Source organism: Poecilia mexicana, unplaced genomic scaffold (genome assembly GCF_051168715.1).
Source record: "Poecilia mexicana isolate PSO_F unplaced genomic scaffold, ASM5116871v1 scaffold_8, whole genome shotgun sequence".
Classification (NCBI taxonomy): Eukaryota; Metazoa; Chordata; class Actinopteri; order Cyprinodontiformes; family Poeciliidae; genus Poecilia; species Poecilia mexicana.
In genome coordinates this window covers 15,958,696-15,986,196 of record NW_028263377.1, presented here as the reverse complement: position 1 = coordinate 15,986,196, position 27,501 = coordinate 15,958,696, and the positions used below count along the sequence as shown (strand labels likewise).

The 27,501-nt window shown below is 41.7% G+C and overlaps 1 protein-coding gene across 4 annotated transcripts in view; it reads left to right on the top strand.

Annotated features, from left to right (window-relative positions):
* The window catches only part of crebbpb (CREB binding lysine acetyltransferase b), a 36,995-nt gene extending 10,151 nt beyond the window's left edge, over positions 1-26,844 (top strand). Inside the window, exons 2-31 of one of the 4 annotated variants that reach the window (XM_014983620.2) lie at positions 1,196-1,815; positions 7,589-7,756; positions 8,527-8,779; positions 10,882-10,995; positions 12,402-12,641; positions 12,760-12,859; positions 12,969-13,109; positions 13,188-13,305; positions 13,416-13,590; positions 13,705-13,767; positions 13,985-14,100; positions 14,540-14,725; positions 14,817-15,170; positions 16,079-16,261; positions 16,346-16,523; positions 18,124-18,242; positions 18,335-18,574; positions 18,764-18,852; positions 19,722-19,802; positions 19,896-19,952; positions 20,053-20,130; positions 20,799-20,866; positions 20,965-21,115; positions 21,219-21,365; positions 21,460-21,573; positions 21,655-21,820; positions 22,567-22,734; positions 22,916-23,077; positions 23,179-23,460; positions 23,592-26,844. In XM_014983620.2, the coding sequence (XP_014839106.2) occupies positions 1,196-1,815; positions 7,589-7,756; positions 8,527-8,779; positions 10,882-10,995; positions 12,402-12,641; positions 12,760-12,859; positions 12,969-13,109; positions 13,188-13,305; positions 13,416-13,590; positions 13,705-13,767; positions 13,985-14,100; positions 14,540-14,725; positions 14,817-15,170; positions 16,079-16,261; positions 16,346-16,523; positions 18,124-18,242; positions 18,335-18,574; positions 18,764-18,852; positions 19,722-19,802; positions 19,896-19,952; positions 20,053-20,130; positions 20,799-20,866; positions 20,965-21,115; positions 21,219-21,365; positions 21,460-21,573; positions 21,655-21,820; positions 22,567-22,734; positions 22,916-23,077; positions 23,179-23,460; positions 23,592-25,886 (7,226 nt within the window). In that variant the 3' untranslated portion in view covers positions 25,887-26,844. Of the gene's footprint in view, positions 1-1,195; positions 1,816-7,588; positions 7,757-8,526; positions 8,780-10,881; positions 10,996-12,401; positions 12,642-12,759; positions 12,860-12,968; positions 13,110-13,187; positions 13,306-13,415; positions 13,591-13,704; positions 13,768-13,984; positions 14,101-14,539; positions 14,726-14,816; positions 15,171-16,078; positions 16,262-16,342; positions 16,524-18,123; positions 18,243-18,334; positions 18,575-18,763; positions 18,853-19,691; positions 19,803-19,895; positions 19,953-20,052; positions 20,131-20,798; positions 20,867-20,964; positions 21,116-21,218; positions 21,366-21,459; positions 21,574-21,654; positions 21,821-22,566; positions 22,735-22,915; positions 23,078-23,178; positions 23,461-23,591 lie in introns of all 4 variants that reach the window. The other 3 variants (XM_014983615.2, XM_014983619.2, XM_014983618.2) reach the window with 3 other exon arrangements.
* The last annotated feature ends 657 nt before the right edge of the window (positions 26,845-27,501 follow it).

Genomic DNA, 27,501 nt, shown 5'->3' with positions numbered 1-27,501 from the left:
TGAATTCCCAATAAATGCATTTAGTTTTGCCCTTATTGTACAGTAAAGGTGTTCAACCTTTTTGTCACATGGGTTAAATCATAAAAAGTAACCAGAAAAATCACACTTTTAAGAAAGGAAATCACAAAAATGTTTTTTTTTTTTTTTTTTTTGCTCAACAATAAACTAAGTATGCAATGTTTTAATTCGACAAATAAAGTAGTCAGATGTTTTGTAAGAAAAGAATATCAATCATTGAACACCAAAAACTTAAAAGTAGGTTTATCTTATTTAAAAAAAAACATATAAATTCTGTGGGCTTGTTTGATACTAAATACAAACAAATTGATTTATTTTCAGCAATAAATAAGAGTCAAATTTAGTTTACTCCTCCTTTGAACATTTTTGCTGTTTTTATTAAAGTTTTATTAATTAATTAAAAGTCAATTTGGATGAACCAAAATTTGCTTTAGCGTAGAAGGAACTGGGTAGATATTCACAAAGAAATTAATGAAAATGTAGAAATTGGGGTGTAAAGAGACAAAAACTTTGTGTACCAAACATTTTCCATTGCAAAACTACGAGGGAAAAAAGCATCGGAAACCGTTCAAATGGTGAAGACCGCTTATAAGGATGACGCTATGTGTCGAGCTCAAGTTTACTCGTGGTTCACCCGCTTTAAAAATGGTGAATTGTCAATTGATGATCAACCGCTTTTTTCCCGGAGCAGGAAGCAAAACTTCACAGCCGCGCGCTGCTCATGAAACTTCTCCATGAAGAAAAACGACGGCTGGACAAAACGGCTCTTCCAAGAAAATTCACTACGGGTCGAAGAAACCTTCCACATCGACGCCGCTTGGCACACTGATTGAGAAGGCGTGGTTGAACAAATAACTAGCGGCAGAATCGTGTACTACAAAATCTGCGCGTGCAGCAGCGTCATTCTGGGTACCCTCTCGTATTTTAAATGAACTGTAATAGTTTTGACCAACATTAAAACAAAACAAACAAACAAAAAAAAAACAGCCTCCATCAACCTGCTGGGCCTTTGGTGGGGAGGTCAGTAAGAGGACAGATTACAAATGCTTGATACAGGTTCGCATTAGTAATGTGTTTTATTTAGCTACTTTCTCCAGCAGGTACTATTGTAAGGTTTAGCTAAAGCCCTTGGAAGTGAGGTGGCTAACTTTTCCTTTTCCCTCCCGTCTCTTTTTAGATCTTGTGTCGTTGCTTGATCTGGAAAACGACCTTCCTGATGAGCTTATCCTCAATGGAGAGTCGGGAAACGGGCCGTCTGCTAACTGTGGTCCAAGTGGCGTGCCACCTGGTCTCAACTCTGCTATACCTGATGCCGCCTCCAAACACAAGCAACTTTCTGAGCTCCTGCGACCCGGAAGCTCGTCTATTCTAGGGGGTGCGCTCAATTCTGGCAGTCCCCAACAGGGAGGTATGGTGCCGAGCCAGCTGGGTGCGGTGCTGGGCAAAGGGCCTCTGGGCCAGGGTTCGCCCAATCACCAGTCGCCCCAAGGCCAGAAAGGTGTTTCCACTGGACAAGGAAATGGAGTCATGGGCTTTAACCAGACAATGTTGAACAGTGGTCAGGGTCATGGCGTTATGGGCCAAGTGGGACAGGTCATGAATGGTGCGATGGGACCAGCAGGCCGAGGGAGACCTGGGCCTGGCATGCAGTACCAAGGCCAAGCAATGCAGGGGACACAAGGAGGCGCTGGACCTGGTGTTGGAGGAAGTGTGCTGGCAGAGACTCTGACCCAAGGAGGACCTCAGATGGGTGCACCGCACACCATGAATGCCCAACAAGCTGGAAACATGAATAAGGTGAGTTTAAAAAAAAAAAAAAAAATAGAATTTGTCTGACAAAATATGAGCACATTTTTTGATTAATTTAAAAAGAAAAACTCATTAAATAGATTCATCACAAACCCCAGTGCTGTCTTTTAGCATTTCTGTTCATTTTCATGATTGATTTACAACTAATGAACACCAATACTCTTATAATGCATTTAAAATAGCTATTTTTGTATTCACCACACTTTTTTCTTCTACCAAGCTTTCCATTATTAAGTTTATATACAGCATATCATGAACAGTCAGCTTCTTTAACTATGACCTTTCTGGCTCAGCCTCCTTGTGGAGGATGTCGGTGCCTGTCTGCTAGAAAACAGTCAAGTCAGCAGTCTGTGCGTGGGCCTGAAGTTACAACCCGCATTAAAACTGATCTTTTTTGTTTTGAAACTAAATCATTTATTGAGATGGATTTGTGTCATTCAACAACCGTTCATATGTTAGACCTTTCCTGTTCTACATTGTAATCTTGCATTTATATTTTGTTTTTGTCTAACATTCAATCTTACAATCAATCTGTTAATTGCGGCCTTCTTCACATCTTGGCAATATGAAATTGGATCAAGCTGTGAAAATGTCGCTGAAAACCCGTTGCTTGGCATTCGTGCATTGCGATCTTTGAATGAGCAGCGGTTTGTATTGTGCTCTGCTGGTTTTATTGTCTCCGAATATCTACAGTTTCAAGCACTTTGAAGTGCTCAATGCGAGAAATTGTTCCTCCGCTTGTCTGAGAGATACAGGGCTTTGTGGTTTGAAAGGAAGCCAAGATTAAAACCAACAGGCTAGCTCTCGCTGACATTGTTACAGCAGACGTCACCACATGAAACAAGCCCCTCCTTTCCTGTGCAGACGTATGCAAGTTAATTTTTCACTATGTGCTTCAGAAATTCATTGATTTGATGCTGTTTTGTACGCCGTCTTATCAAAATTAGTTGGGGCAGAGCGAAGTGAGAGGAAAGTTACACAGTGCATCAAATAAAAATCTAAAACGTTGGACATGCATTTGCATTCATCGTCCCTTTAATATGATGCCCCTAAATGAAATCCCATGCGACCAGCTACGCCTACAATTTTCTAGTTAAATAATTAAATCGAAGTCACATCTGCACAGCTTAAAGTCTAAACGCAACTGTTATGGGAAGGCCTCAAAAGTGATTATTGGAGATCTTTAGTGAAGAATCTCCATCCTGAAAGACCAAAACACACAGCAGACAGGTGAGGGAGAAAGTTTAAACAAGGTCAGAACATCTCACAGAGCCAGTCTGTAATCTGAAAATGGAAGGACTGTGGAACAACTAAAAACTGCTGCAAATGGCACGAGACCAAAGCATCGTCTTGATTTACTTGGCAGATTGCGTAAAAGTGTCAAAAATGTCTAAAGAAAATTGTGCAGCCTGTGTTCTTGGCTTCTGTTTGAAATTAAAAAGACTGTCGTTTTCTCTCTTTTCTTTATGCAAACAATTTTAGTAGAAATTTAAAAAAAATCTGAGTAAACAGAAGCCATTTTGAATGTTTGAAAAGGTCCAAGACCGATGTGTCAAATATCAAATTTTATTGTTCATCACTTTTAGTTGTCCATTTGATCTGTCCTTCCCTGGAGGCAAATGTTTATCTTAAATATAAGAACTTGATTAGGAAGTTCCAAACACTTGAGGACAATGAACATGCAAAGTTTTATACGCATTGTAAGAGATTATTAACAACACTTGAAGAAACGAGGCTCACAAGCTGAGGGAGGGGAGGCACTGGAGGCTTTCCGTTGCTGCGTTGCCTTCCTCTTGCCCCGGCCGACAATCCCCTGATAAAGGCAGTTCATCAAGTGGGAGAAGCCATTGGTAGGAGAGGCTAGATGTGTGAATGAGAGGCAGACAAGCATCTGTGGGTTTTATGTGCAGGGGAGGGGGAGGGGCAGGCAGGCAGGCAGCGGTGCAGTGCTCATTTGTTGTGCAAGCTGGTCTTTCTCTGTGTGTGTCACGTACCGTTTTTCTTTAGACTGGGCAGGGCTTGCTCTGTCGGGCTGCTTAAGCCACGGCAGAAGAAGAAAGTCGGGACCGGCAGCAAACCGCTTTATGCCGGGAACGTCTATTAAATTTGTTGGATTAATTAATTTCTTAAAAATATAAGTACTAGTCCACTTCTGTTCTTTTTGACTGTTTTCCTCCCATAGATTTGAGCTCCATGTGCCTCTAGTTTTCTTACAGTGGTCCAGTTATTGAAGGACATACATAATCCTTACATTGGGAGCAACTAATTATAGAAAAGCTTAATTGAGAAAGAAAAATGCTGAACATCCTGCCAACAAGTAAAGATGCTCAGCATGTCTTTACCTGTGTTGCATTTAAAAATGTTAGCAACACAAGTTAATTTTCATGGAGGCTCTGCTCAACAAATCTCTCAGCTAAGAGCTTTTATTCCTCATATTAAATAGAAATGAAACAGTAACTTTAAAATACATAAGAGTTGTTTTGTGAACCATTCTAGTGCTAATGCAGACAAAATATACCACAAAATGTAAGTACTCCACTATAGTACAAGGGATGGTGATAATGATTTTTATCGTAATATTCTAATATATCGAAGTGTTTTATGTTTTGAAGTAAAACCAGAATAAGTTATCTGTTAATAAACCTCCTCTGTCAACATTAACATTAGAATTTTGCAGTGCACAATTGTTGCAAATTGTTAAATGTAAGTGCATTTATTGATAAACTTATATTATCAAACTTTAAACAAAATGAATCTGAAAAACGTATCTGTTTTGGATCAGTCAGTTGAAGTTGGACCCCATTGTTGCAGGATAGATTTCTAAAGACCAATAAATGATGCAATATACATACCCATTCCTATGAAATGTGATGCTCCTTGTAAAGAAACCAGGTATTCACATAAATTGTATAAAATAATTTTTTTTCTCTGCCCTACATGTTTTTTTTATTAAATGCCAAATATTATTAGTTTTTGAGAATTCTTACTTTCTTCAAAATGTTGACTACTTCAAGTGAAATTTAGGAAAAACTGCGTATTTCAAGAAATCAGCCAAGTTATCATGATTCTCCTTAATATTTGGATAAACTTTCCAGATGACTGAAGGTGCCATGTTCATCTGTGTGAGAATATCCAACCATCCTACTTTTCTGGGAGGGTTGCATGTGTCAGAGAGCAACAAAATTTGCATATCAGCTCCAGAAACATCATCAGCCACAGTCAAAAGAGTCCAGTTTAAGATTAAACCAAGTCAAAAAGCATCTTAAAAAGACAGATTACAGATTACAAATGTGCACACAGAGAGAGTTAAATTTTTACGGACATGTCCTGAGGTCTGATGAAACTAAATTAGAATTTTTACACCATAATGGCCATTGCTACATTCTGAGGAAAAAGAGAAAATGCTTCAAAGCCTGAGAGCACCATTCTTACTGTGAAGTATGGGGGTGGCAGCACCGTGTTGTGTGGGTGTTTTCCATCTAAAAACATAAAGGGGAAATAATGTCGCAAAATCTCCAGACATTGTCAAGAACTTAAAAGATTATTGAGTATATGTGTATTTGACAGGGACCATTAGCATTCTGCCAGAATGTGACTTTTGGACAGAAAACTGTTGATTTGGTCCCAGTTTTATCCGTCATATGTTGAGGAAATATATGTAAATGTTTGATTTTGAAAAATGAAAACGCATTACTTCACATTATTGCTGCATTTAGAAAATTAAAACAATTTCAGTTTGTTGACCATATTTTAATGCCCGTTGAGAAGAATGAATTTGATACCAAAAAACAAAACAAAACACATGGTTGTATATTAAGCTTCTGTTTTGAATTAGAATTGGGAAATTCCCCCTTTGCTAGGCTGCTATCTTTTGTGTGTACCAAACATATTATGACACTTCAAAATAGGCTTTATGTTGGATTTTGTGAAAGAACAGTGTTTCCCCTAGGGACTTTTGTCTTAAGGCCGGGGGGGTTCTGCAAAGACAAAAATTACCTAGACAGGTAATTTTTTCATTGTTTTCTTTTCATAGCAGCAATCACTTTGTAGAGCAATTGTTTGATGGAATCCAGGTAGCAGCCGTTAATACAAACTAAATATATTTAACAGCTACTGAAGAAGTACTTGAACACGTCTTGAATATGTCTACATACGTCTTGAATACATCAAATTTGAGAATTTGTCTTCCTCTAATGTATTTATACGTTTCTCTTCGTGTCTATAGTTTTATCTATCTTCATACTTCTGTCTTTATCTCATCTTTTGCCTGTTTCTGTCTCTCTGCGCTTTTCAGTCTTTGTCTACTGTACCTTTCGCTCACTCTCTCATGTACATATTTCCTTACGAAGCTCAGTCTTATACTGCCAGAGGGAGCATTTCCCCTCCGACAGCCAAGCCAGGTCAAAACCTTTTATTCAGTGATGATGACTGTATTTTTGCTGTTTGTCAGGAGCAGGGCGTGAAGCATTTGGGCTATATTATATGTTTGTACCTGAGACTTGCTCCTCTCAGGTAGGAAAGGAAGCGCTTCCCTCAAAATGAAACTGAGCTGGTTTGAAAAGACACAGATATGCTTGCTCGGTTTGCAAGTTTCTGCAACATGTTTTCTGTTTGTGTGTATTCACCAGCACACAAGCACATGATCTGCATGATCTAACCCTTTCATCCATCTTTTATAAAATTCGTAATTTCATAATAGCGAGCGGAAAGTAGAGGAGCGACCACTTAGGGACAGAAATAGCTCATGATGTGATCATCTGGCATTATTTACATATTTTAGATATATGTTATAACTTTGAACCTTGGATCTTTTTGGGGTGACGGTAGGAGAAATGCTCAGAAGTATTTTTGATGGGATGCTCTGCACCTTTGGCATTCTTGTTTTCTTATTGCGTTTACTGCCAACATTGTGTTGAGACTTTATGTACATGTCTCTTCGCGCTACTGGGGGATTGAAAGTTGCGTTTTGGGACGATCTCCGTGTTTCCGTGTCGACATGGGTACTTTTGAAACCGAGATCCTGTTAGGAAAAAAACATTCCTGTGTGGACGGGACCTAAGATAAGTCAGTGTGGGTTAAGTGCAGTCAGCATCATCATTGCACTCTAAATGAAATTATCTAAATGTTTTCCTAATAACATCCAGCCATAGCTGAAGATAATTTATTCAGGTTTTAGTAAGTTGAAATAATTTTTCAATAGTGAGCCACCTGCATTATGGCCTTTTAGTGAAAAACACAAAAATGACCATTGACACCTTATCCTTAATATGGTTGGTATCTTACAGTTGTTTTTGGTAGATAATATTACCACAGCTGTTCTTTTGAAATGATGTTGGGAGAGTGGATTCACTTCTATCAGTACAAATCCCAACTCCCCTTAAGTTTCCACCATTTAATTAGTTACACAATTGCGTATGTTTCTTACTAGACGATGACATAAGTGAAACTGAAAGAATATCAGAGTTCAGAAATTCGTAATTGCATTCGTCCAAGACGGAACAGAAATGTCATGGTCCGTCATGGACGATAGGTTTACTTACTTCTACTTAGTTGCACATGGCCCAAATTTGGCAGTTTGGGTAAATTTAACCATCCAAAAATCTTTTTATTTTTATTTTTTTAAGAAGTGCTATTTTGTTGTGAGAGAAAGCCAGCCAAGCTCCCTGATTTTAACCAGTCGGATGTTTGGGCAGGAACGGAGAAACTGCGATATGCTGAGACTCGGCCTGTGACCAGCCATTGTCCTGTTTGCTCTCTGTAGATGGTGATGTCAGGAGCTCCGTTCGGCCAGCAGTATGGCCAGGCCGGGGTGCAGCAGATGGGGACAGCGGGGGTCAATGCCCAACAACTCCAGAACAAGACGGCCCTTTCTAACAACCTGCCCCCATTCCCTGCTGACTTAAAGGGAGCTGGGAATGTGCCAAACATGGTGAGTGTTTTAGCCCCTGCATGACCTGCTGCCTGTTGTCTGATTTGCGTATTTGAAGTCATCCTTCAATGCTGTAGGGAAAAAAAAAATACAGTTCAGTGTTGGTTTTATTTTGTTAATATATGCTTTACTTCATAATTTCTTTAAAATATAAACTGTAGGTTTTAATAACACTCAAAACAAAATGCAGGATTTATGCAACTCTGTTGGTTTTGCCAACTGATGAAGCAAAACTAAGACTAAAATGACCACTGTTAATTGATTTAAGTGTGGCTAAGTGGTAATCCTCTTTTTGCTCGACAGCTTAAACTTCACAATGTCTGCATTCAGCTGTTGTTAAAATTGGGGTGTAAAAACCTCAATAGTTCACTTCTTTGGTTCATTTCATACCACCAGTTTAACTGAGAGACATTTAAATATGAAGAGAACAGAACATTTGGTGATTTTTAATTCTGACTTTTTCTGGCATTAAAGGTCATTTCCTCAATTTCTAGGGATGAGCATTCCTACATCAGACTTCCAGTTTATTTTTGTTGTTGCTGCTTGCCTTTGCTCCTTAGATGTTTCTTCAGTTTCTATGCTTTTTTTGATCTTTTTTTTTTTTTTTTTAACTGCTTCTCTCGTTAAACTGCTAATGCCAAACCTCAAGTTTTAATTTTTGCGTTTTATTATGCACATCATTTTCTTTTTACACACTTTTAAAGTTTGAAATGAGCAACATTTGACAATGGAGTAATATAATAACCATGTGTGTCTGCACGCCTTCGCAGGCCCAGATGCAGCAGCAGGTAGCATCGATGGGCATGGTCCCGGGGGCCGGCGGTGTATCTGGAGGGCCGACTGCCGACCCCGAGAAACGAAAACTCATTCAGCAGCAGCTGGTCCTGCTGCTCCACGCACACAAGTGCCAACGGCGGGAACAGGCCAACGGAGAAGTGAGGGCCTGTACGCTGCCTCACTGCCGCACCATGAAGAACGTACTCAACCACATGACTCACTGCCAGGCTGGCAAGTCCTGCCAGGGTGAGTAAAAAATTACAATAATAAACATTTACTAATGTTAAAAAAAAAAAATCCAAAAATTAGAGTTGACATTTTTGTTAGCATGAGGTGTGAACGATTAACATTACTAAAACAGAGCTGTCTGTGTGTTTTCCCTTGATAATGTCGATTGTTTGATTTCTCAGTCAGGCATTCTTCAAAACAAACCGAGGTTGAAAGCTCAGATGGAGAAAACAGGAGCTTTACTTCGTTTAGCCTTCCTGTTATCTGATAATCTTGTTCTCTCCCAGCCAAAATGAATCACTGAACAGCTAGTCGAAGAACATAGTTTCTTTTTAAGAAGCTTTTTAAACATATATTTGACATCCTTATAACACCTCACTGGCACTAAAAATAGACATCTTGTTCTTCTCTGAGTGACAGCATCTACACCAAAGAGTGTTGTATTAAGGTGTGTTCACCAATTGGATTTTCTTTGTGATTTTTGAATGGCCAGTTGGTGTTCAGGGCTGGTTGAGATGTAAAACTTTAGCTTCTGCTCATTTCTTGTCTTGTCTGCAGTAGTGCAGTCACTTTTTTATGCTTCAGTTTTGAGCCGAATAGCAAAGGTCATAATTTACTGGTACATTTAATTTGGTCATATTCAAACTAAAGCCACCCTGGCTCGCACCCTGCAGAGTGGAACCCAGACACTCTGCAGGGTGGCTGGGTTCCTCCTTAGAGAAAGGTTGTCACAGTACACACATTTCAAACTTGATACCGGTACTAAGAAAATTCTCAATACTTGATACCATTTTCAATACAGCGGCAACTTCTTTAAAAAAAATTCAAAGTCTTTCAGAAGCAGCTCATTGTTTTGGGCCTGGTAAGCGGCTGCAGGGAGGGGAAGAGCTCAGTGGCTGCTATTGCAGCTCTACTGCCAGAAGAAGTCTAGCAATTATAAATGAATCAGTTTGCATAGATTTTAACAAAAATGAGTACATTTGAATAAATCATTTTTTTTAGTATTGATTTTGTTGAAATCTTGGATATTTTGACAACCCCAGATGGAAGTAGCCATCAGAGGTCTGTCTGTCTGAAAGTCTGGTCGTAAATGGTTGGATATCATCAGCAGTAATACTCGGGTAGGCTGTCGCTTTTAAATGATGGAAAACGGCCCAAAGTGTGCCAAAGCATTTTTTTTTCCAGCACTATTGTCCAGTTGAACTGTAGCCACACTTTTTTGTTGTTAGCTGACATGATCTGGTGCATCTATTCAACCTGCTGTGTCTTCATAGATGGTTTTCTGCATATCTTGAAAAAAGTGATCTGCCCTTTCTCCTCTCACTCACAAACTTGCTTTTCACTGAATGATTTGTAAAATTTATAAACCAGAGAGACGCTTCTACTTTAAAATCATATGTCTAGACCAGGTTCTCTGTCACCAATACCCTTCTCTATTCCGATGCTCTCTTTGAACGTAAGCTAGTTATCTCCTTCTTCTTCTCCATGCCCAGATGCCTAAATGAACAGAGGTGCTACCGTAGATTGACTTTTTGCTCTAACAAGTGATTACACCGGTTCACTCGCCCGATAAAACGGCTGCTGTGCGTATCTTGTTCTTTACGTGAGAAGATACAGACAGCAGTTATTTTGTGTGTAAAGTGCTTCGAGCACAGATGTTGGAGGAGGGTTATTTGATGCCTGTTGAGTGCGATTTCCAGGCAGTTACCCCACTTCCCAGAGTATATAGCAAAACGCCTGCGTGTCCGTGTTTTATTGCTTTAGTGGAGCCGGTTACCTCAGCTGACTGGCTGAACCCTAGTGACTGACGACATCAGCAAACAATAATTTAATCGTTTCAAACTGCTGGAAGGACGGTTGTTTTACATTTAATATGTTTACACTGGTCCCCATCAGACACCCAGGGTCTGTGAACTTTGAACTTTAATGTTTATGCTGTTTCAGTTGTTCAAGTAAATTAAAAGGTACTTTCATGGTTTTACAGCATGTTGAGTAATTAATTTTGAATTGCTGATTTTGTATATATATATATTTTTTTAATCCTGGCTGATTTGAGTGTGTTGGTTTACTTGTTAATTCGTCTCACTGAGAGTTACTGTTTGCTTTCGTTTTTTCTTCAGTGGCTCACTGTGCATCATCCAGACAGATCATCTCTCACTGGAAGAACTGTACGCGGCACGACTGCCCGGTCTGCTTGCCTTTAAAGAACGCAAGTGACAAGAGAAATCAGCAGCGTAAGTAACTCCAGGAACGTTTGCTCTGTTGCTTTTATTAAAACATTTTAAGAAGTGCTCAACAAACACCAGCGAGCCTCAAGGAAGTGAGCGTTTCACGAAGTGGTGCCACCTGCAGGCAGAGTTTTCCTGCTGCACGGCTGTGCTGGCTCGCTAGCTCCGACGGTGAGAGGATTCCTCTAGAAAGGGAGGGCCTGTAATGTGACACCCAGGGAGGGGCTTGGTGGCTCTGCTATTAGCAGGGGGCAGGGTCTCAGGACAGCATGCTTTCTAATTGGTTAAAAGCCACTATGACAGGTTTAAATCCCCCACAGAGGCAGCATGCTCACTGTCAGCAATCAACACAGCAGGGAGTTGCACCGGTTTTACATGAGACCTTCTTCAGCTGCCATTTTCTGTTTTTATTTTTTTATTTTTATTTTTTTTATATTATTATTATTTTAAAATATTACTCATTTACTAAAATTATTTTCATGACTAAAGTAGTCAAAAGGAGAAAATGTTTCCTTGTGGAGCATTATATCTTTCTAACTTATTTTTATTTTTACATTTTTTACTTTGATTATTATTGAAATAAAACATGCTTAGCAACGTTTGTGATACAAAAGAAGATACAAGAAAAAGATGCGATTTCCTTCTGTTTTCTTCATTTTATCAACTTAATTTAACTTGGTCATTTTGTTGTATTATAATTTTTCCACTAATTAAGTAATATTGGGATTTTAACCATTTGCTTGGTTGGGATTTTTGAATAATTAAGAACAGACAAAAATGCATCGATGCCAAATGTTTTGTTACTTATAGGTCTTCTAACTTCTTAATTTTTATGTTTTTATTATGTGTTCATTTAACAAAAATACAGATTTAATATGTGGAAATTAATAATTTGCGAGCATTATTGTTTTTTTAAGCCAAAAAGATGCTACATTTTTATATTTCAGTTTTTATAATTCAATTTTTTAATCAATATTTTTTTTCTATTTCTTTTTCCCCCTGCTCATTTACATCCATTATTATATATGTTTCAATAATTAAAAACATACAAAAGCCATAGATGGCTCTTGTATGCTTTTATATTTGATCTGGATTATGTTCAATGTTTGGTCATTGTCTTCCCCTCTGATTCAGAATGATATGAACTATTCAGCAACATTAATTTTGAAGTTTTAATAAATAACAGCAAACAAAAGCACAAGATGCAAGGTTTTCTAACTCATATTTTCTTTTCTTTTTGGGTTTTGTTCATTTTTGGACTGATTACTTTTGTGATAATACTTGACAAGCATTTTTGATATAGATCATTTAAATTACAAGTTGCAAAGTTTGCTTATGGGACTTAATAACATCATAATAACTATTTTTATTCAGTTTTACCAAACAGTGGGTGTGTTCATCTCTCTCTCCAGCCATGTTGAGCTCTCCCGGAGCCAGCCTGCAGAACGCCATCAGTACGGTCGGACCCGGCCAGCCGAGCGCCACAGCCATCAACAGCGCTCCCACACACATCGACCCCAGCTCTATGCAGAGGGCCTACGCAGCCCTGGGCCTCCCGTATGGGAACCATTCCCCTGCTCAGGTCCAGGGTCAGGGTCCAGCTCAGCAGAACCCCCAGGCGCACCAGCAGCTACGAAATATGAACCCACTGGGTATGAAACCAAAAAGCCTCTAGCTGAATTTATTTTTTTTCTTTTTGTTTGCTTTTCAACCAAACTGATCAGTCACTGTGCTTGTATGTAAACTTATGTTAATGTGCGTTAATATCAGGCACTAATCAGATGAACCAGATGCCAGGAGGCCTGGGTAGCCATTCCTCGGACCAGACGGGCTTGCTCTCCGACTCCCCGCTCTCCTCTTCGCTCAACAAGTGAGCCTTATTATTTCTACTTGACTCAATCCTTACATTTTCTTGGTCTCTGTCCATATTCTGCTTCTTTCATGAAACAAGCCTAAAGAGAAACCTTTCTTCTGTCCAGCAGGCAGCTACTGCCAGATGGATCAGAGGTAGAAGGTATGGGAAATCTCCCTGCTGCCACCCCTCTCTCTGCTACAGGGGTAAGAAAGGCCTGGCATGAACATGTGACTCAGGGCCTGCGCTCCCATCTAGTGCACAAACTGTAAGTCTACTACATAAGCAGGTGTGTCTGTAGAATATTTTGTTGTTCAGCAGATAAACTCAGCTTCTCATCCTGCAGAGTACAAGCCATATTCCCGACCCCAGACCCTGCAGCTCTGAAGGACAGGCGAATGGAGAACTTAGTGGCTTATGCACGCAAAGTTGAGGGAGACATGTATGAATCGGCAAACAGCAGGGTATTATGATACTCTTAAGTTGTTTTATTTATCATTTCAACTCAATGATTGTTTTGTTGTTGTTTTTTTAACCTTTTCTGATCTCATGGTTTTCTTGTCCATCTTATTAGGATGAGTACTACCACTTCCTGGCAGAAAAAATTTACAAGATCCAGAAGGAGCTGGAGGAGAAGAGACGCTCGCGTCTGCAGAAACAGCCGATCATGGTGGGAGCACCGGGTCCCCAGCAGCCTGGTATGGCTCAGACCAACAGCATGGGCCCTGCACAGGCCGTTCGACCTCCAAGTTAGTACAAACAACCCGTAACACCTTGACTTATTGGTTAAAGCCTACTCACTTTGTTTTCAGATACGAAGAGCAACTTTTAATAAAGCATATTTCTGTCTTGCCTCCCTGCAGATGGACCTGCAACAATGCCCAACATGCCAAATCAGATGATGAACCGTATGCAGGTGGATCAAGGTATGTCTATCAAGTTGTTACATGTTTCTAATTAATATCAGAACCTATAACTGTAAACACTGTGTTGATGAAGCTGTTTAGTAAAGCCTGAGATTGTTGAACCACTCTTTCAGTCAGTTTATTTAGTGCCCCTGCCAGCCCATTCGGGCATTGAAATATTAAATTACATCAACTCCCCTGAAGAGGTATGTAATTGTACATAAATATGTTCCCACAGGAATCAGTCAGTTTAACCCAATGGCGATGCAGAACGCACAGATGCCTCAGGCACCCATGGGAGCGAGGGCTCCTTCCCCAATGAGCCATCCGCAGCAGATGAACATGAACTCTGTGGTGAGATTGGTTTCCCAGCTTTTATGATTATTATTATTATGTTGGGTTCTTTCAAGAACACGTTGCAAAAGTCACCTTTTCAACTATTTTAATACATTAGGTGTTTTTGTTTGTTCTAGAGAAATAAAGGAAAGTGAAGCCTAAATTTATTTTAATAAATAATCCACAATAGTGATAATTCACATTCAAGCTATATAGAAAAGAATAATCTTCAACGTTTCATTTTTTTCCTTCTTGATAACTCTTTCATTAAAAACTCAAACTGATTTCCTCCTCTGCATTTTAGTACAGTTTTTTTTTAAATTATGTCTTTGATTAATATCTTGTTCTTTGGTTATGATTCCAGCAGTCTGGTCTAGATTCAGAGTAAAATTCATTTTCTATAAAAATCCATTTGTTTATGTTCTGATGCGTTTGTGTCATCTCTGCCACTCTTCAGATGGGCATGTCTCCATCCAGGATGCCCCCGAACCAAGGCATGATGGGTAATCATGCTAATAGCATGTCTCAACCAGCCGCCCAAGGCCAGTACCTGCAGCAGGGTCAGTATCCTGGTGCTGCAGGTGGAGCCATGAATGTGAATATAGGCATGGGTCAGACTATGCCACAGACTGCCGTTGCACAGGTGAGATGATCTGTGAAGTTGGATGAAACTTAGTCGTCTGCCCAATAAATACTAGGCAGTGCTAATAGTGAACTTCCCTTTTTTTTCCCAGCAACAACAAACCTCTAACCTCCCTCTGAATGCACTGGGCTCCCAGTTGCCCTCTGGACCCACCACCCAACCCGCCCGGGGCACACCCCCTCCACCCAGCATCAGTCAGCAGCAGCAGCAGCAGCAGCATGCTCCCACACAGGCCCAGGTGCCGCCGCAGCCCTCCACTCCTGGCTCTGCAGTAGGACCCCCTTCCACCCCAACCCACATTCCAAGTAGCCTTCCTCGCCCCCCTGCAGCTATGAGCACTCCCCCTGACCCCTCCCAGCCTCTGACACCCCTGCAGCCTCCCTCTGAGCCCCCCAGCCAGATGCAGCAGCCCACCTCTGTGCAGCCTCAGCACCCTAGTACACCGGTGAGATCCTTGTTCTGCCTGAATGCTAAAAACTGGCTTATACAGGGTTCGTACAGGTCCTTAAAATCCTTGAAAATGCTTAAATTTTAATTTGGTGTTTTCAAGGTTTGGGAAGGGCTCGATTTCCGTATAAGATCCTTGAAATGCTTGATTTTCAAACAGCATAGTTTTGTAATAAAGTGCAATTTAACACTGGAGTAACAGCCTAAATTTGCAAAGTGTTACTTAGATATTTTTCTACACCTAATAAAACGATACAAACATGTTTTTTCTCACTGTCTGACGTTACGTCAGACCAAACTTTTCTTGGTTTAGGTCGGTTAGAATTACAAAAATTATTTCTATTTTTAGAAGCTTTTTGTAACTTTCTTTTTATGTTATGTTTAAGCATTACATATAAGCAGGAAGGCCATTTAGCTTAAGATTTGTTGGTATTCTGTCAATGTAACGAATATTTATTATTCCTAATGGCTTAAGGACATATTGGTCAGTGTAATTGAATAAACATTGACATAAATTTTATATGTTAGTTATTGAAATTCTCAGGTGTTAGTGTTTTGTTTCTGGCTTTGTGTGAGAAACATTTTAAAATGTACAATTTTGTTATTTTTTTCAAATACCATTTTCCTGTGGAATACCATCACAAAACATTAATAAGAGTAATAAATGATGTAATGTAATAATGAAACTGTAAATTTTTTTTCAGCTCATTTGTATTAGTTTGAAAACCTTGAAAATGTTTGAAAAGTTCTTAAATTTTACTGTGGGAGAAGTGTACGAACCCTGCTAATACCGCCGCTGGTTTAAATACAACTTCCTGGCTGGTCTTTTAAAATCTTCTCATCATTCATCCTTATTTGATAAAATGATTAGTGTAGTGATCATTTTGTCTCTTTAACTCCTTGAAGTTGTCCCAGGCTGCTGCCGGTATCGATAACAGAGTACCCACGCCTGGCTCCGTGGCTGAGCTGAGCTCCCAGCAGGCCCTGCCTGACATGAGCAGCTCCGAGGTCAAATCCGAAGTCAAAGAGGAAGAAGAAGAGGAGGAGGACAGCAAGTCTGGGAAAAAGCAAAATGATGTGAAGATGGAAGTACGTACATTTACTTTGCATTGAAGAGAAATTGGAGCACAGCTGTGAAGGTAAATGTGGGTTTTATTTCTTGTTACCCAGCAGGACGATGAAACCAAACCCTCCCTGGTGAAGAAGGAGGAAACGGATGCAGCAGAACCAAAGCAGGAACCGATGGAGACGGACGAGAAGAAGCCAGAGGTGAAGGTGGAACCCAAAGAAGAGGAGGATGGTGCGTCCAACAGCACATCAGCTGCTTCCACTGCTCAGAACCGCAAGAAAAGTAAGACTGCTCATCCACTTTGATGTTTTATTTGTTGACAATATTAACATTTTAGGACCAGTTTCTGACAACCTGATTTTCATACAGCTTTGACCAGCCTTTTCTGATTCTGTTCAAGTCAGATCTCTCCTAAGCTATAATAGAAGGAGATAGAGGCCCTGCTATAGCCCACCATTAATTATTTATATTGGGAACGAAAGCTATATCATGCCGCTGCAACGTATGAGAGCAGTTAGTGTAAATCAGGATTGTAATAATAATAATAAAAAGGTCAGAATGATGACAAAGTGGACATTTTGGATTCAGGATTAAAAATGTCAGACAGAGCTCCCATATATATATGTATATATGTAACATATCTATATCTTATAATATTTAATATTTTAGACCAATTTGCTGTTAGTTGGTAAGAGGCCTTTGCGCCTGCAATGTTGCATTTAACACAATATAGATAGGATAGCTTTGCTTGGTGTCTGAATCTATTTATAAGCTGACATTTTAAACTAGCTTTAGCAACTTATATTAGCGATTAGCACAGGTAACATTATTAAAGTCACAGCCTGTGTGTTTATTCCCCAGAGTGTAGATCCTGACCTTAACTCTGGGATTTCCAACTTGTTCATCAGTAGAGGTGGAAGCCTGAAAGTATAAAATGGCAACTTTTGTGTCAAATGGTCAAGTATTCCTTTGTCTGATGAATTTCTGGCTTAGTTGCATATGGAACAAACCGCAGACATTTTCTGTCCTCCGTTTTCAAACTTCTCACTGATACTGAACATGACTGACTGTCAGTGGCCTTCCTTCAGTCACTGCAACCTCTCTGAGGATTGTTTTCATCGGTGCAGGAAGGACGAGTTCACTGAGTGATTAAAAAGCCAGATTTCAGATTTTTCAGGAAATCTCAGTTCTGATACAATCCCCTGCTGGTTAAACTGTTATTAAAATGTATTAAATACGTTTGAGTTCAGATAAAAGTGATGAATCATATTAGGACTGCAGCGGTTCAATGTAATCTATTATATTGACTCGAAAAATCTAGTCTTTAGAAATATTAGTCTCCTTATACAACGGCAACGCACCAAGGCAATGTTTCTGTTGTCTGATACCAAATAGACAACATAACAACATAAAGCTGAGCACTTTTTCCAATTGTTGCTCTTCTCCTATGCACGTCCATCTCAAACCCTGATAATTAATGGGATCGACGGTAATGACATTTTACTGCTAACAAGTTAGGATCGGCATTAAACGGAGAGTGAAGAATTTGAGGACAAAGCTTTACAGTTTATTAGCTTTTAAGGAATTTAGGTTTCATTACTTAAAGAATCTAAAATGCTCCAACTGATTAAGCCTGGAATAAGTAGCAGTACATTAAACCGATATCATTAAACACACAGTTTGGAATTTGTTAACATTTAAGCAGTATTACTGCAACTACTAAAGGTTTGACCCAACCTAAATTGGCCTAAAAGCCTAATTAAGCCATCAATAAATCCTGATTGTTGCTTGTTTCCACTGCGAAACACTGGTGTACATAAATGTTTAGGCCGACTTAAGAAAGCTGTTAATTAGTTCCACTGAAGAGTTGTTTTCCATTCAGTTTTCAAACCAGAGGAGCTGAGACAAGCACTGATGCCCACTCTTGAGGCCCTCTACAGACAAGACCCCGAGTCCCTACCCTTCAGGCAACCTGTAGACCCCATGGTGCTCGGCATTCCTGTAAGTGTCAACGATTTCCTGAGCAGACTTATTTATTCCGAAACACAGACCGTGATAGAACTGGGATCTTTGTCTCCCCCGTCTTCCTGCAGGACTACTTCGACATAGTGAAGAACCCCATCGACTTATCCACCATCAAACGCAAGCTGGACACGGGTCAGTACCAGGAGCCGTGGCAGTACGTGGACGACATCTGGCTCATGTTCAACAATGCCTGGCTGTACAACCGCAAAACGTCACGCGTCTACAAGTACTGCACCAAGCTGGCCGAGGTGTTCGAAGCAGAGATTGATCCCGTCATGCAGGGTCTGGGCTACTGCTGTGGCAGGAAGGTGAGACGGTAACACAACGCTGTGCTTTATTTTTTTTTATTAACAGCACCTTCACTTCACGGTTGTGGAGCTTTGAAAAAGGATTAATATCCCTGCAACTCATTGAAATTATGAATAGATCATTTAATCTGTTTCATTACAGACTTCAGAGGAGTCTGGACGATAATATTTTCTTATTTTTATCAACAGTACGAGTTTTCGCCTCAGACGCTTTGTTGCTACGGCAAACAGTTGTGTACCATCTCCAGAGACAGCACCTACTACAGCTACCAGAACAGGTAGGAGGGTGTTATTACACTGGTTGGGGGGGCTGTACTTGAATCCTTGTAAAGGTTTAGAAAGCCTCTTTACACTTTACACCCCCCCAAAAAACCCTAACGCTCAGGTAATGAGATAGTAATAATCGTCTTTCTTTATCAGTCTGTGCTCAGTTCAAAGGTTTACTTTCACAAGAATCTGGCACCAAAGCCCCCCCTTCTGTTCTGAATGCGCCACTGCGCCTTAGTGCAACACAATACAGTTTCCTACTCTTGCAAATGCTTTGATGTTTCCCATCTTAATGACAAGTATTTTCCAGAGATTTACATGAATCATTGTTTAACCTATTGGCTTTCAATGCAATTTTGTCAAAATGTAATGTCCCCTTTAGCCAGTTATGCACCTCTTTACATGCAGACTAAAGGTTGCATTTATAGATGAAAAGTGTCTGTGTTAGCTCGAAATAAAAGCTTATGTATTTGTTATTGCATCATTGCCTCTTCTGACCAACCTGACATTCACTCTCACCATCCCTGGTGCATGTTGTCATGTCATAAACCATTACAGTGAAAGTGTCCATTCAGCCAGCATGCTGTTTGAAATAATTTCACATTTTTTGGTAACGTTTTCTTAACGTAAAGTTTTTAGTATTTTGCCTTCCTCATCGTTTTTCCAGTTTGCATGAGACGCTGAATCATGACCAGTTCAGTTGTGACTAACTTGTACCTCTGCCTGTGTGTGTCTGTCCGTCCATCTATCTGTCCGTCTATCCGCCCATGCTCGGTTCGTCCCTCTTGCCATGTGCTCCATTCCCTCTGCGCTCTCCCACCTGTGCTGCTACTGTGTGTGCTGGCTGCAGTTCACCCAAATATGGCCTTATTGCCGACAGGTATCACTATTGTGAGAAGTGCTTCAATGAGATCCAGGGCAACAGTGTGAACCTGGGCGACGACCCGGCACAACCGCAGACGTGAGTGGCCCAAGCCTGAAAACCTGCCGGGAGTCATCTTCTTGTCTCATATGAGCCAACGTCAACGTAATTCTTTGTTTCTCTTCCATGTAGGAAAATATCTAAAGATCAGTTTGAAAAGAAGAAAAACGATACGTTGGACCCTGAACCGTGAGTGCGCTGTGGCCAGCACAAGAAGTTCAACAGTATTTGAGTGGAATGTTTTGATGTAACTTTTGGTGAAAATGAAATATGTTTGTCTGTTTTGTAGGTTTGTTGAATGTAAAGACTGTGGAAGAAAAATGCATCAGATCTGTGTGCTGCACTACGATGTCATTTGGCCCTCTGGGTGAGTCTTGTTCTTCAACACCGTGACTAAAACAAACTAAATATGCTCTTATGGGAGCATAAAAGTATTGATACCCCAACTGCGACCTTATAGACAATTTTATGTGATAGACAAACAGAGTAAAGTTCTTTAGACATTTATTCACCCTTTTACTCTGACATGTTTAGTTCCTCTAATAACCTCCCCAGCAAAACATGGTGTTGCCAGTATTGTGCTGTGGCGTTACCATGGAGATGACTACTGGTCAGTTATGTTAAATATTGGAAGACAATTGTTTAATTACCAGGGCATTGGCTTTAAATGTATAGCCTGAGCTGCATTGGAATAGTTTAGATCAAAGTGGATTAATGTTTGATACTGGCCTAATCAAAGTCCAGACCAAAATCTACCGGACAGTCTGTGAAAGGATTTGAAAATGGCCTTTCACAGACACTCTCTGTCTAATCTGACTTAGTTTTGGGTAATTTATAGAGAAGAATCTGCAAAAACAGGAAGTTGACCACATATAAATGTTCACCACAATTTACAGCATTTTATTGGTTACAAAAAAAGAGCATCAACCAACTGTTATGCTCTACTCATGATCTGACAAAAATCAATTGACTTTTGCGAGGCGCTGTATTTTCCAAAAGCCTTGTAGGTTGACCAAATCTTTAATTTGTCTCCAGCTTCGTGTGTGACAATTGCCTGAGAAAATCTGGAAAAACAAGGAAGGAGAACAAGTTCTCAGCAAAAAGTGAGTTTACTTGTGAGAAAAAGAAAAAGGTGTAATATTTTACACTAAACTAAATGTCTTTGATCTGAACTAATTTTAACATGGTTTTGTTTTACCAGGGTTGCAGACTACAAGGTTGGGGACGTACATTGAAGACAGAGTAAACAAGTACTTAAAAAGGCAGAACCACCCAGAAGCTGGTGAAGTGTTTGTGCGAGTTGTTGCCAGCTCTGATAAAACTGTGGATATTAAGCCTGGCATGAAGTCTAGGTGAGGCAGCTTACACCCAAGATGGATAAAGTTACATTGCCCTTTGATCTTGTATGTATTGTGTTTTTCTTTTGTGGCTGATTATTTGTTGTTGCGCCCACAGGTTTGTAGACCCAGGTGAGATGGTGGCGAGCTTCCCTTACAGAACCAAAGCACTTTTTGCATTCGAGGAAATCGACGGCGTGGACGTTTGTTTCTTCGGCATGCACGTACAGGAGTATGGCTCCGATTGCCCTTTTCCAAACACAAGGTAATGCCTGCAGTTCAACAAAAACCTTAACAGATGTCTTATTAATTTGTCAGTTTATTTAGGCTTTTAATGCTTTGCCCTGTTTTTCTTTCAGACGGGTTTACATATCATACCTCGACAGCGTTCACTTCTTCAAGCCACGTGTGCTAAGGACTGCAGTGTACCACGAGATCTTGATAGGCTACCTGGAGTATGTGAGGAAACTTGGGTAAGTCCAAGCACCCTGTGTTTTTCACCTTCCTCCTATGTGGTATAGGAACGTAGTGCTCATTGTGTATTTTCTGAGCAGGTACGTAATGGGTCACATTTGGGCCTGCCCACCTAGTGAAGGAGATGATTATATTTTCCACTGCCACCCTCCGGACCAGAAGATCCCTAAACCCAAAAGGCTGCAGGAGTGGTACAGGAAGATGCTTGACAAGGCGTTTGCAGAGAGGATCATACATGATTACAAGGTTAGAAAACAAGCAACAAAAAAAAAGTTACTAAGACAGAGATAATTCACTTTGAGACATTTAATATAAAACAATGTATTTTAGAAAGATGTGTGGAAATTTCTGTTGTGAAACAAGTTTGAGGAGTTTGTCTTTAGAAATAAGAGGAAAGTTGATGACTGTGCCTAAACATGAACATCAATAATCAATATAACAGAAATAATTGTTAAAATTGCCCCATTCAACAAGAATATAGTTTTCATGAGCATTTTATTGGAACTTTTAAACATTTTATGTTAAGTCTCTGGGAATAATGTCACACCTAAGTGGAGCTAATTCAAACGGAAAAACTGATGAGCAAAATTTACAAATAGGGGAAAAAAATTCAGCTTGTTTTTGGTGTATCCAAAGATTGATATGATGGAAAAATATGGGTATTAATATATATTTTTTTAAATCTTGTATACTTTGTGGCAAACAGGCATATTCCCAGTCTCTAATAAATGTGGTTATTTTCAACAGGAAGTTTTTGTTTGTTTTTTTCCGTTTTTAATATTTCATGCTTTTACAACCATTTTGTTTACCTATGACATTTGTGCCTGTAGCTTATATGCCTTCTTTAGAGTTAATTTCAGTTTAAAAATTGCAATTCAACCACAAATACGCTAATAATGGGAAGTTTTAAATCAAGAACATGGTGATTTTTCTGATGTGGTGGTTCTGCTTCTCCGTTGCTTGAGATAAGAAGTTGTTGTGTTTCTGTTCAGGACATTTTCAAGCAGGCAACAGAAGACAGGCTGACCAGTGCCAACGAGCTGCCATACTTTGAGGGCGACTTTTGGCCTAATGTGCTGGAGGAGAGCATCAAGGAGCTGGAGCAGGAGGAGGAGGAGAGAAAGAAGGAGGAGAACACGGCCTCCTCAGAGACAACAGAGGTATGTTAGATAGCTGGATTGACTTAGCTCTTTGTTTTATACCATCAGCTGAGCACTAAAGATTTGATCACCCTGAAGTGTTGGCTTAATAAAACCTTCCAGAGAAAGTAGACCCACTCAGCCTAATTACACAATCATGGTTTGACTCCGTTTTCCAAAATGTTTGTGTTTTCCCTACAAGGGAGTCCAGGCTGACAGCAAGAATGCCAAAAAGAAAAATAATAAGAAAACCAACAAGAACAAGAGCAGCGTCAGTCGATCCAGTAAGAAGAAGCCTGGCATGCCAAATGTAGCCAATGATCTGTCTCAAAAACTCTACGCCACCATGGAGAAACACAAGGAGGTGAGAAACCTGTCGTTTAGTTGAACTTTAATGGGAACCCTACAAGAGATAATTCAGCCAAGCAGCTGTTAAATGCTACAATATCTTTTTTTCCTTTCTAGGTATTTTTTGTAATTCACCTCCATTCGGGGCCTGTCATCAACACCCTCCCACCTATCATGGACCCCGACCCTCTGCTGACCTGCGACCTCATGGACGGCCGTGACGCCTTCCTGACTTTGGCCAGGGACAAGCACTGGGAGTTCAGTTCGCTCAGAAGATGCAAGTGGAGCTCCATGTGCATGCTGGTGGAGCTGCACAACCAGGGCCAGGATCGCTTTGTCTACACATGCAACGAATGCAAGCATCATGTGGAGACTCGCTGGCACTGCACTGTTTGTGAGGTAAGACCCTAATTCATGAAATCTGCGGGTAAATGTGAGAAGAAGTTCAAATGGTATTACATTTCAGAGCTTAGAGACTGGATAAATGCTCAGATCTCCAGTTTAACATGCATTTCCTCATCTGTCATCAGGACTATGACATGTGCATTAACTGCTACAACACTAAGGGCCACGAGCACCAGATGGTGAAGTGGGGCCTGGGTATCGACGACGACAGCAACAGTCAGGGCGGCGAGGCCTCGAAGAGTCCTCAGGAGAGTCGGCGCCTCAGCATCCAGCGCTGCATCCAGTCTCTGGTGCACGCCTGCCAGTGCAGGAACGCCAACTGCTCGCTCGCGTCCTGCCAGAAGATGAAGCGGGTGGTTCAGCACACTAAGGGCTGCAAGCGCAAGACCAACGGTGGATGCCCGGTGTGCAAGCAGCTGATTGCTTTATGCTGTTACCACGCCAAGCACTGTCAGGAGAACAAGTGTCCGGTTCCGTTCTGCCTCAACATCAAGCAGAAGCTTCGTCAGCAGCAGTTGCAGCATAGGCTGCAGCAGGCCCAGATGATGCGCCGCAGAATGGCCACCATGGCTGGAAGAGGCATGCCGATGCCATCTCCACCTACCTCATCTGCTCCAGAAACCCCCACGTCTGTGCAGCAACCTAACACGCCCCAGACTCCGCAGCCCATGCCTAACCACCCTCAGCAACAACAACCACCAAACCCCAGCAACCTGGGCCAAGGGTTCCCCAGCAACGGCCGCAGCAGTCAGCCCTCCACGCCTGGGCCGCAAGGTAAACCTGGGCCACAGTCATCGCCACTCCATCAGCAGCTGTCCCCTATGCCTAACATGCCGCATCAGCAGCAGGCTCCTCCTCCTCAGCAACAGCAGCAGCAGCAGCAGCAGCAGCAGCAGCTGCTGGCAGCAATGAAGGTGGCGCAACAGATCGAGATGGCGGCAAAGGCGAAGCAGCAGCAGCAACAGCAGCAGCAGCAGCAGCCGGGTTACGCCATGAACGGGATGCCCATGAACCAGTCACGCATGATGAGCCCCATTCAGAACCAAATGCAGATGATGCAGGGTCCCCGGGGCCCCCAGGTGATGCAGGCTGTTTCGCAGGGTCAGTGGGGTGTGGGAATGCAGAATGCCCAAGGCCATCAGTCACTGGTCCCTCCTCAGCAAGGCCCCACAGCCTCCCAGCAGGCTCAGGGAACCCCCATGTCTCAGCAGTCCCCGCTCATGCAGAGGCCCATGATGCCACAGCAGCCGGGCCCCCAAATGCCTGGTGTCATGCCTCCTCAGGGGCCCCCCCAACAGGGAATGACACCACAGCAGCCAAACATGCCCCGGGTAATGCCTGGAAATATTACGCCAAGTGCCGTGCAGGAACTACTGCACACCCTCAAGTCTCCGAGCTCCCCACAGCAACAGCAGCAGGTGCTGACCATCCTTAAGTCCAATCCTCACCTCATGGCGGCTTTCATCAAACAGAGAGCGGCCAAGTACCAGGCCAGCCAGGCGGCGCCGCAGCAGCAGCAGCAGCAGCAGCAGCAGCAGCAACAGGTCCAGCAGCAGAACCCTCAGGTCCTGCTGGGCTCCCAGCCTGGGATGCAGGCCATGGCAGCTATGAACCAAATGCAGAGAACCGGGATGGCTCCGCAGCAGCAGCCTCCTCAGCTGGTGGGTCCCCAGGGTATGGCCCCCATGGGTCCTCAAGGCCAGATGATGAATACAGCTCAAAATGGAAGCCCTCAGTACCACAGACAGCTGCTCCGGATGCAGCAGATGCAGCAGCAGACGGGAATGCCTCAGGGCCACAGCCAGTTCCCCCCCCAGCAGCAAGGACCCCCAGGCTTCTCCCAGCTCCGCACGCATCAGCAGTTGGCTATGCAAGGGGGCTCCGGTCCGATGGGGTCGGTTCCCCCCATGTCGCAGATGGGCCAGCCTGGCATGGGTATGGAAGGGATCTCGAACCACCTCAAGCAACGCATGCTTCAGCATCAGATGATGAAGCAGCAGATGGGCTCTCCTGGGCAGGCCAACCCGATGAGTCCTCAGCCTCATCTGCTGCAGGGCCAAGGCCAGCCTGGAGCTCATCTACCTGGTCAGACCATGGCCAACACCCTGGGAAACCAGGTCCGCTCCCCAGCTCCAGTGCAGTCGCCCCGGCCGCCTTCACAACAAGCCCCCCATTCCGGTTCCTCCCCGCGGATACAACCCCATCCTTCGCCGCAGCACGGGGCTCTCCACTCCAGCTCCCCTCACCCAAGCCTCGGCCCCATGTCGGGCTCTATGGACCAGGGACACATGGGAACACCTGAGCAAAGCGCAATGCTCCCACAGCTGAACACACCAAACCGAGGAGGGCTGAGCAACGACATGAACATGGTGGGCGACACGACAGGAGACACGCTAGAGAGGTTCGTTGAAGGATTGTAGCATTTTGAGACAGAAAGAAAGGCCTGCTCCAGTTTCCCGCTGAGAATTTCTTTTTCTATTTACTGATTTTAGAAAAAGTCTTTGGAGGCCTACGGACTGTAAACTTTCCTTACACCACAAACTCCTTTTTTCTGAAAACAGAGTGATTTAATAATTGCTGTTGAAAAGAAAACAAAGACAAAGAATATATTTTTGGTTCAGACCAGCATTGTAAGAATTCGCCCAGGTCTTTGCTGGTTTATTTTATTTTTCTTTTATGATTTGCAATTGACTTTTTAAAAAAAAAATCTTAAAACAACAAAAAAAATATCCTTATTTTGTACCTTTGCAGATAAATATTGTATTTGTGTTGCGAAGTCTGTAAAGTTGTCTGTGAAGTTTTTCGCCAGTTTCTCAGTTTTTCCTGTTCCTGGCTAATTTATTCTAATATGCCATTTTTTTCAAAAGGACTGCCTTTAGGAAAGCCTTAATTTCTTTCCTGTTTGCAGAGTCTAAAGGAGATTAACGTATTTGTATAGACCTAGGATACCTATTGCACACACAAACACAACATGCTGGTGAAAGAGAAGCTTGCATTGAAACTTGTTCATGTTCACAGGTGCCAGAATGTTTCTTTTTACCTGGCCCGATCCCAGCGATTGTCTTGCAGATTTTTCAAACCTTGCTTTTGTCTGTTCTTTATTCTAAAGAAATTGTCATTAAGTACTGATGCTGTTTTGCCTGTGGTGGGAAATATGTAATTGTTTGACTGCTGATTTGTGTTCGGAGAGTTTTGTGCAGCATTTTTCTCTCGCATTAAACTTGAATTGATGAGGAACTATTCTCTAATGTAAATCAAGCAGCTAGACAGTACTGTAAATATGCAGAAAATGAGAATGAAATCACTGTATAAACTGGTTCAAATGGCTCATTTCGTACTTATATACCTTATTGTTAAATAAACCTGTGTGCCACAGAATCTGTCTCTTAACCTATCACAACCAAACATTCAAACATTGAAAGTGTGGAAAAGCATTTTAGGAAGAAACTGATTGCTTAGAGCTTTTAGAAATTGCTCTTCTGGTCCCATTCATCGTTTGTCTTCCACTTATCCAAGATCGAGTCGTAGGGCAGCCGGTCCAGGTGGGAAACCCAGACGTCATCCTTCTCAGCGACACTGGCACTTCCTGGAGGATACAAAGATCATTCTATGTCTAAGTGGTCACAGAATCCTTACAGCTATTTTCAAATCCATCTGGGACACCGCAGCCTGGGGTTCTCTATTGATTCTCTGCAGCTTAACCCTTCTTCCACTTTCTGGACCCAACTACATAAACCGTTTTCACCCAGGCAGGATGTCACCCTTTTCTCTGAAATATGAAAGTTCTCGCTGGGTTTCAGATTTGTTTTGGAAAGCGAGTTAATTTTGCATTGAGGGAGTAATGAAACATCATATGAAAATGTATGTCGTAAATTTAAAACACTGACTGGTTAAGATTTGATCAAATTAACTGGTAAAGTAATCTTTTACTTTTATAGGAACAATCCAGGAAACTAAATCTCAGATCTTAAACAGTTTCTGCATAGGGTCCCCATCCCTGACCTGCAACTCTCAAATGAATTTACTCAAGATCAT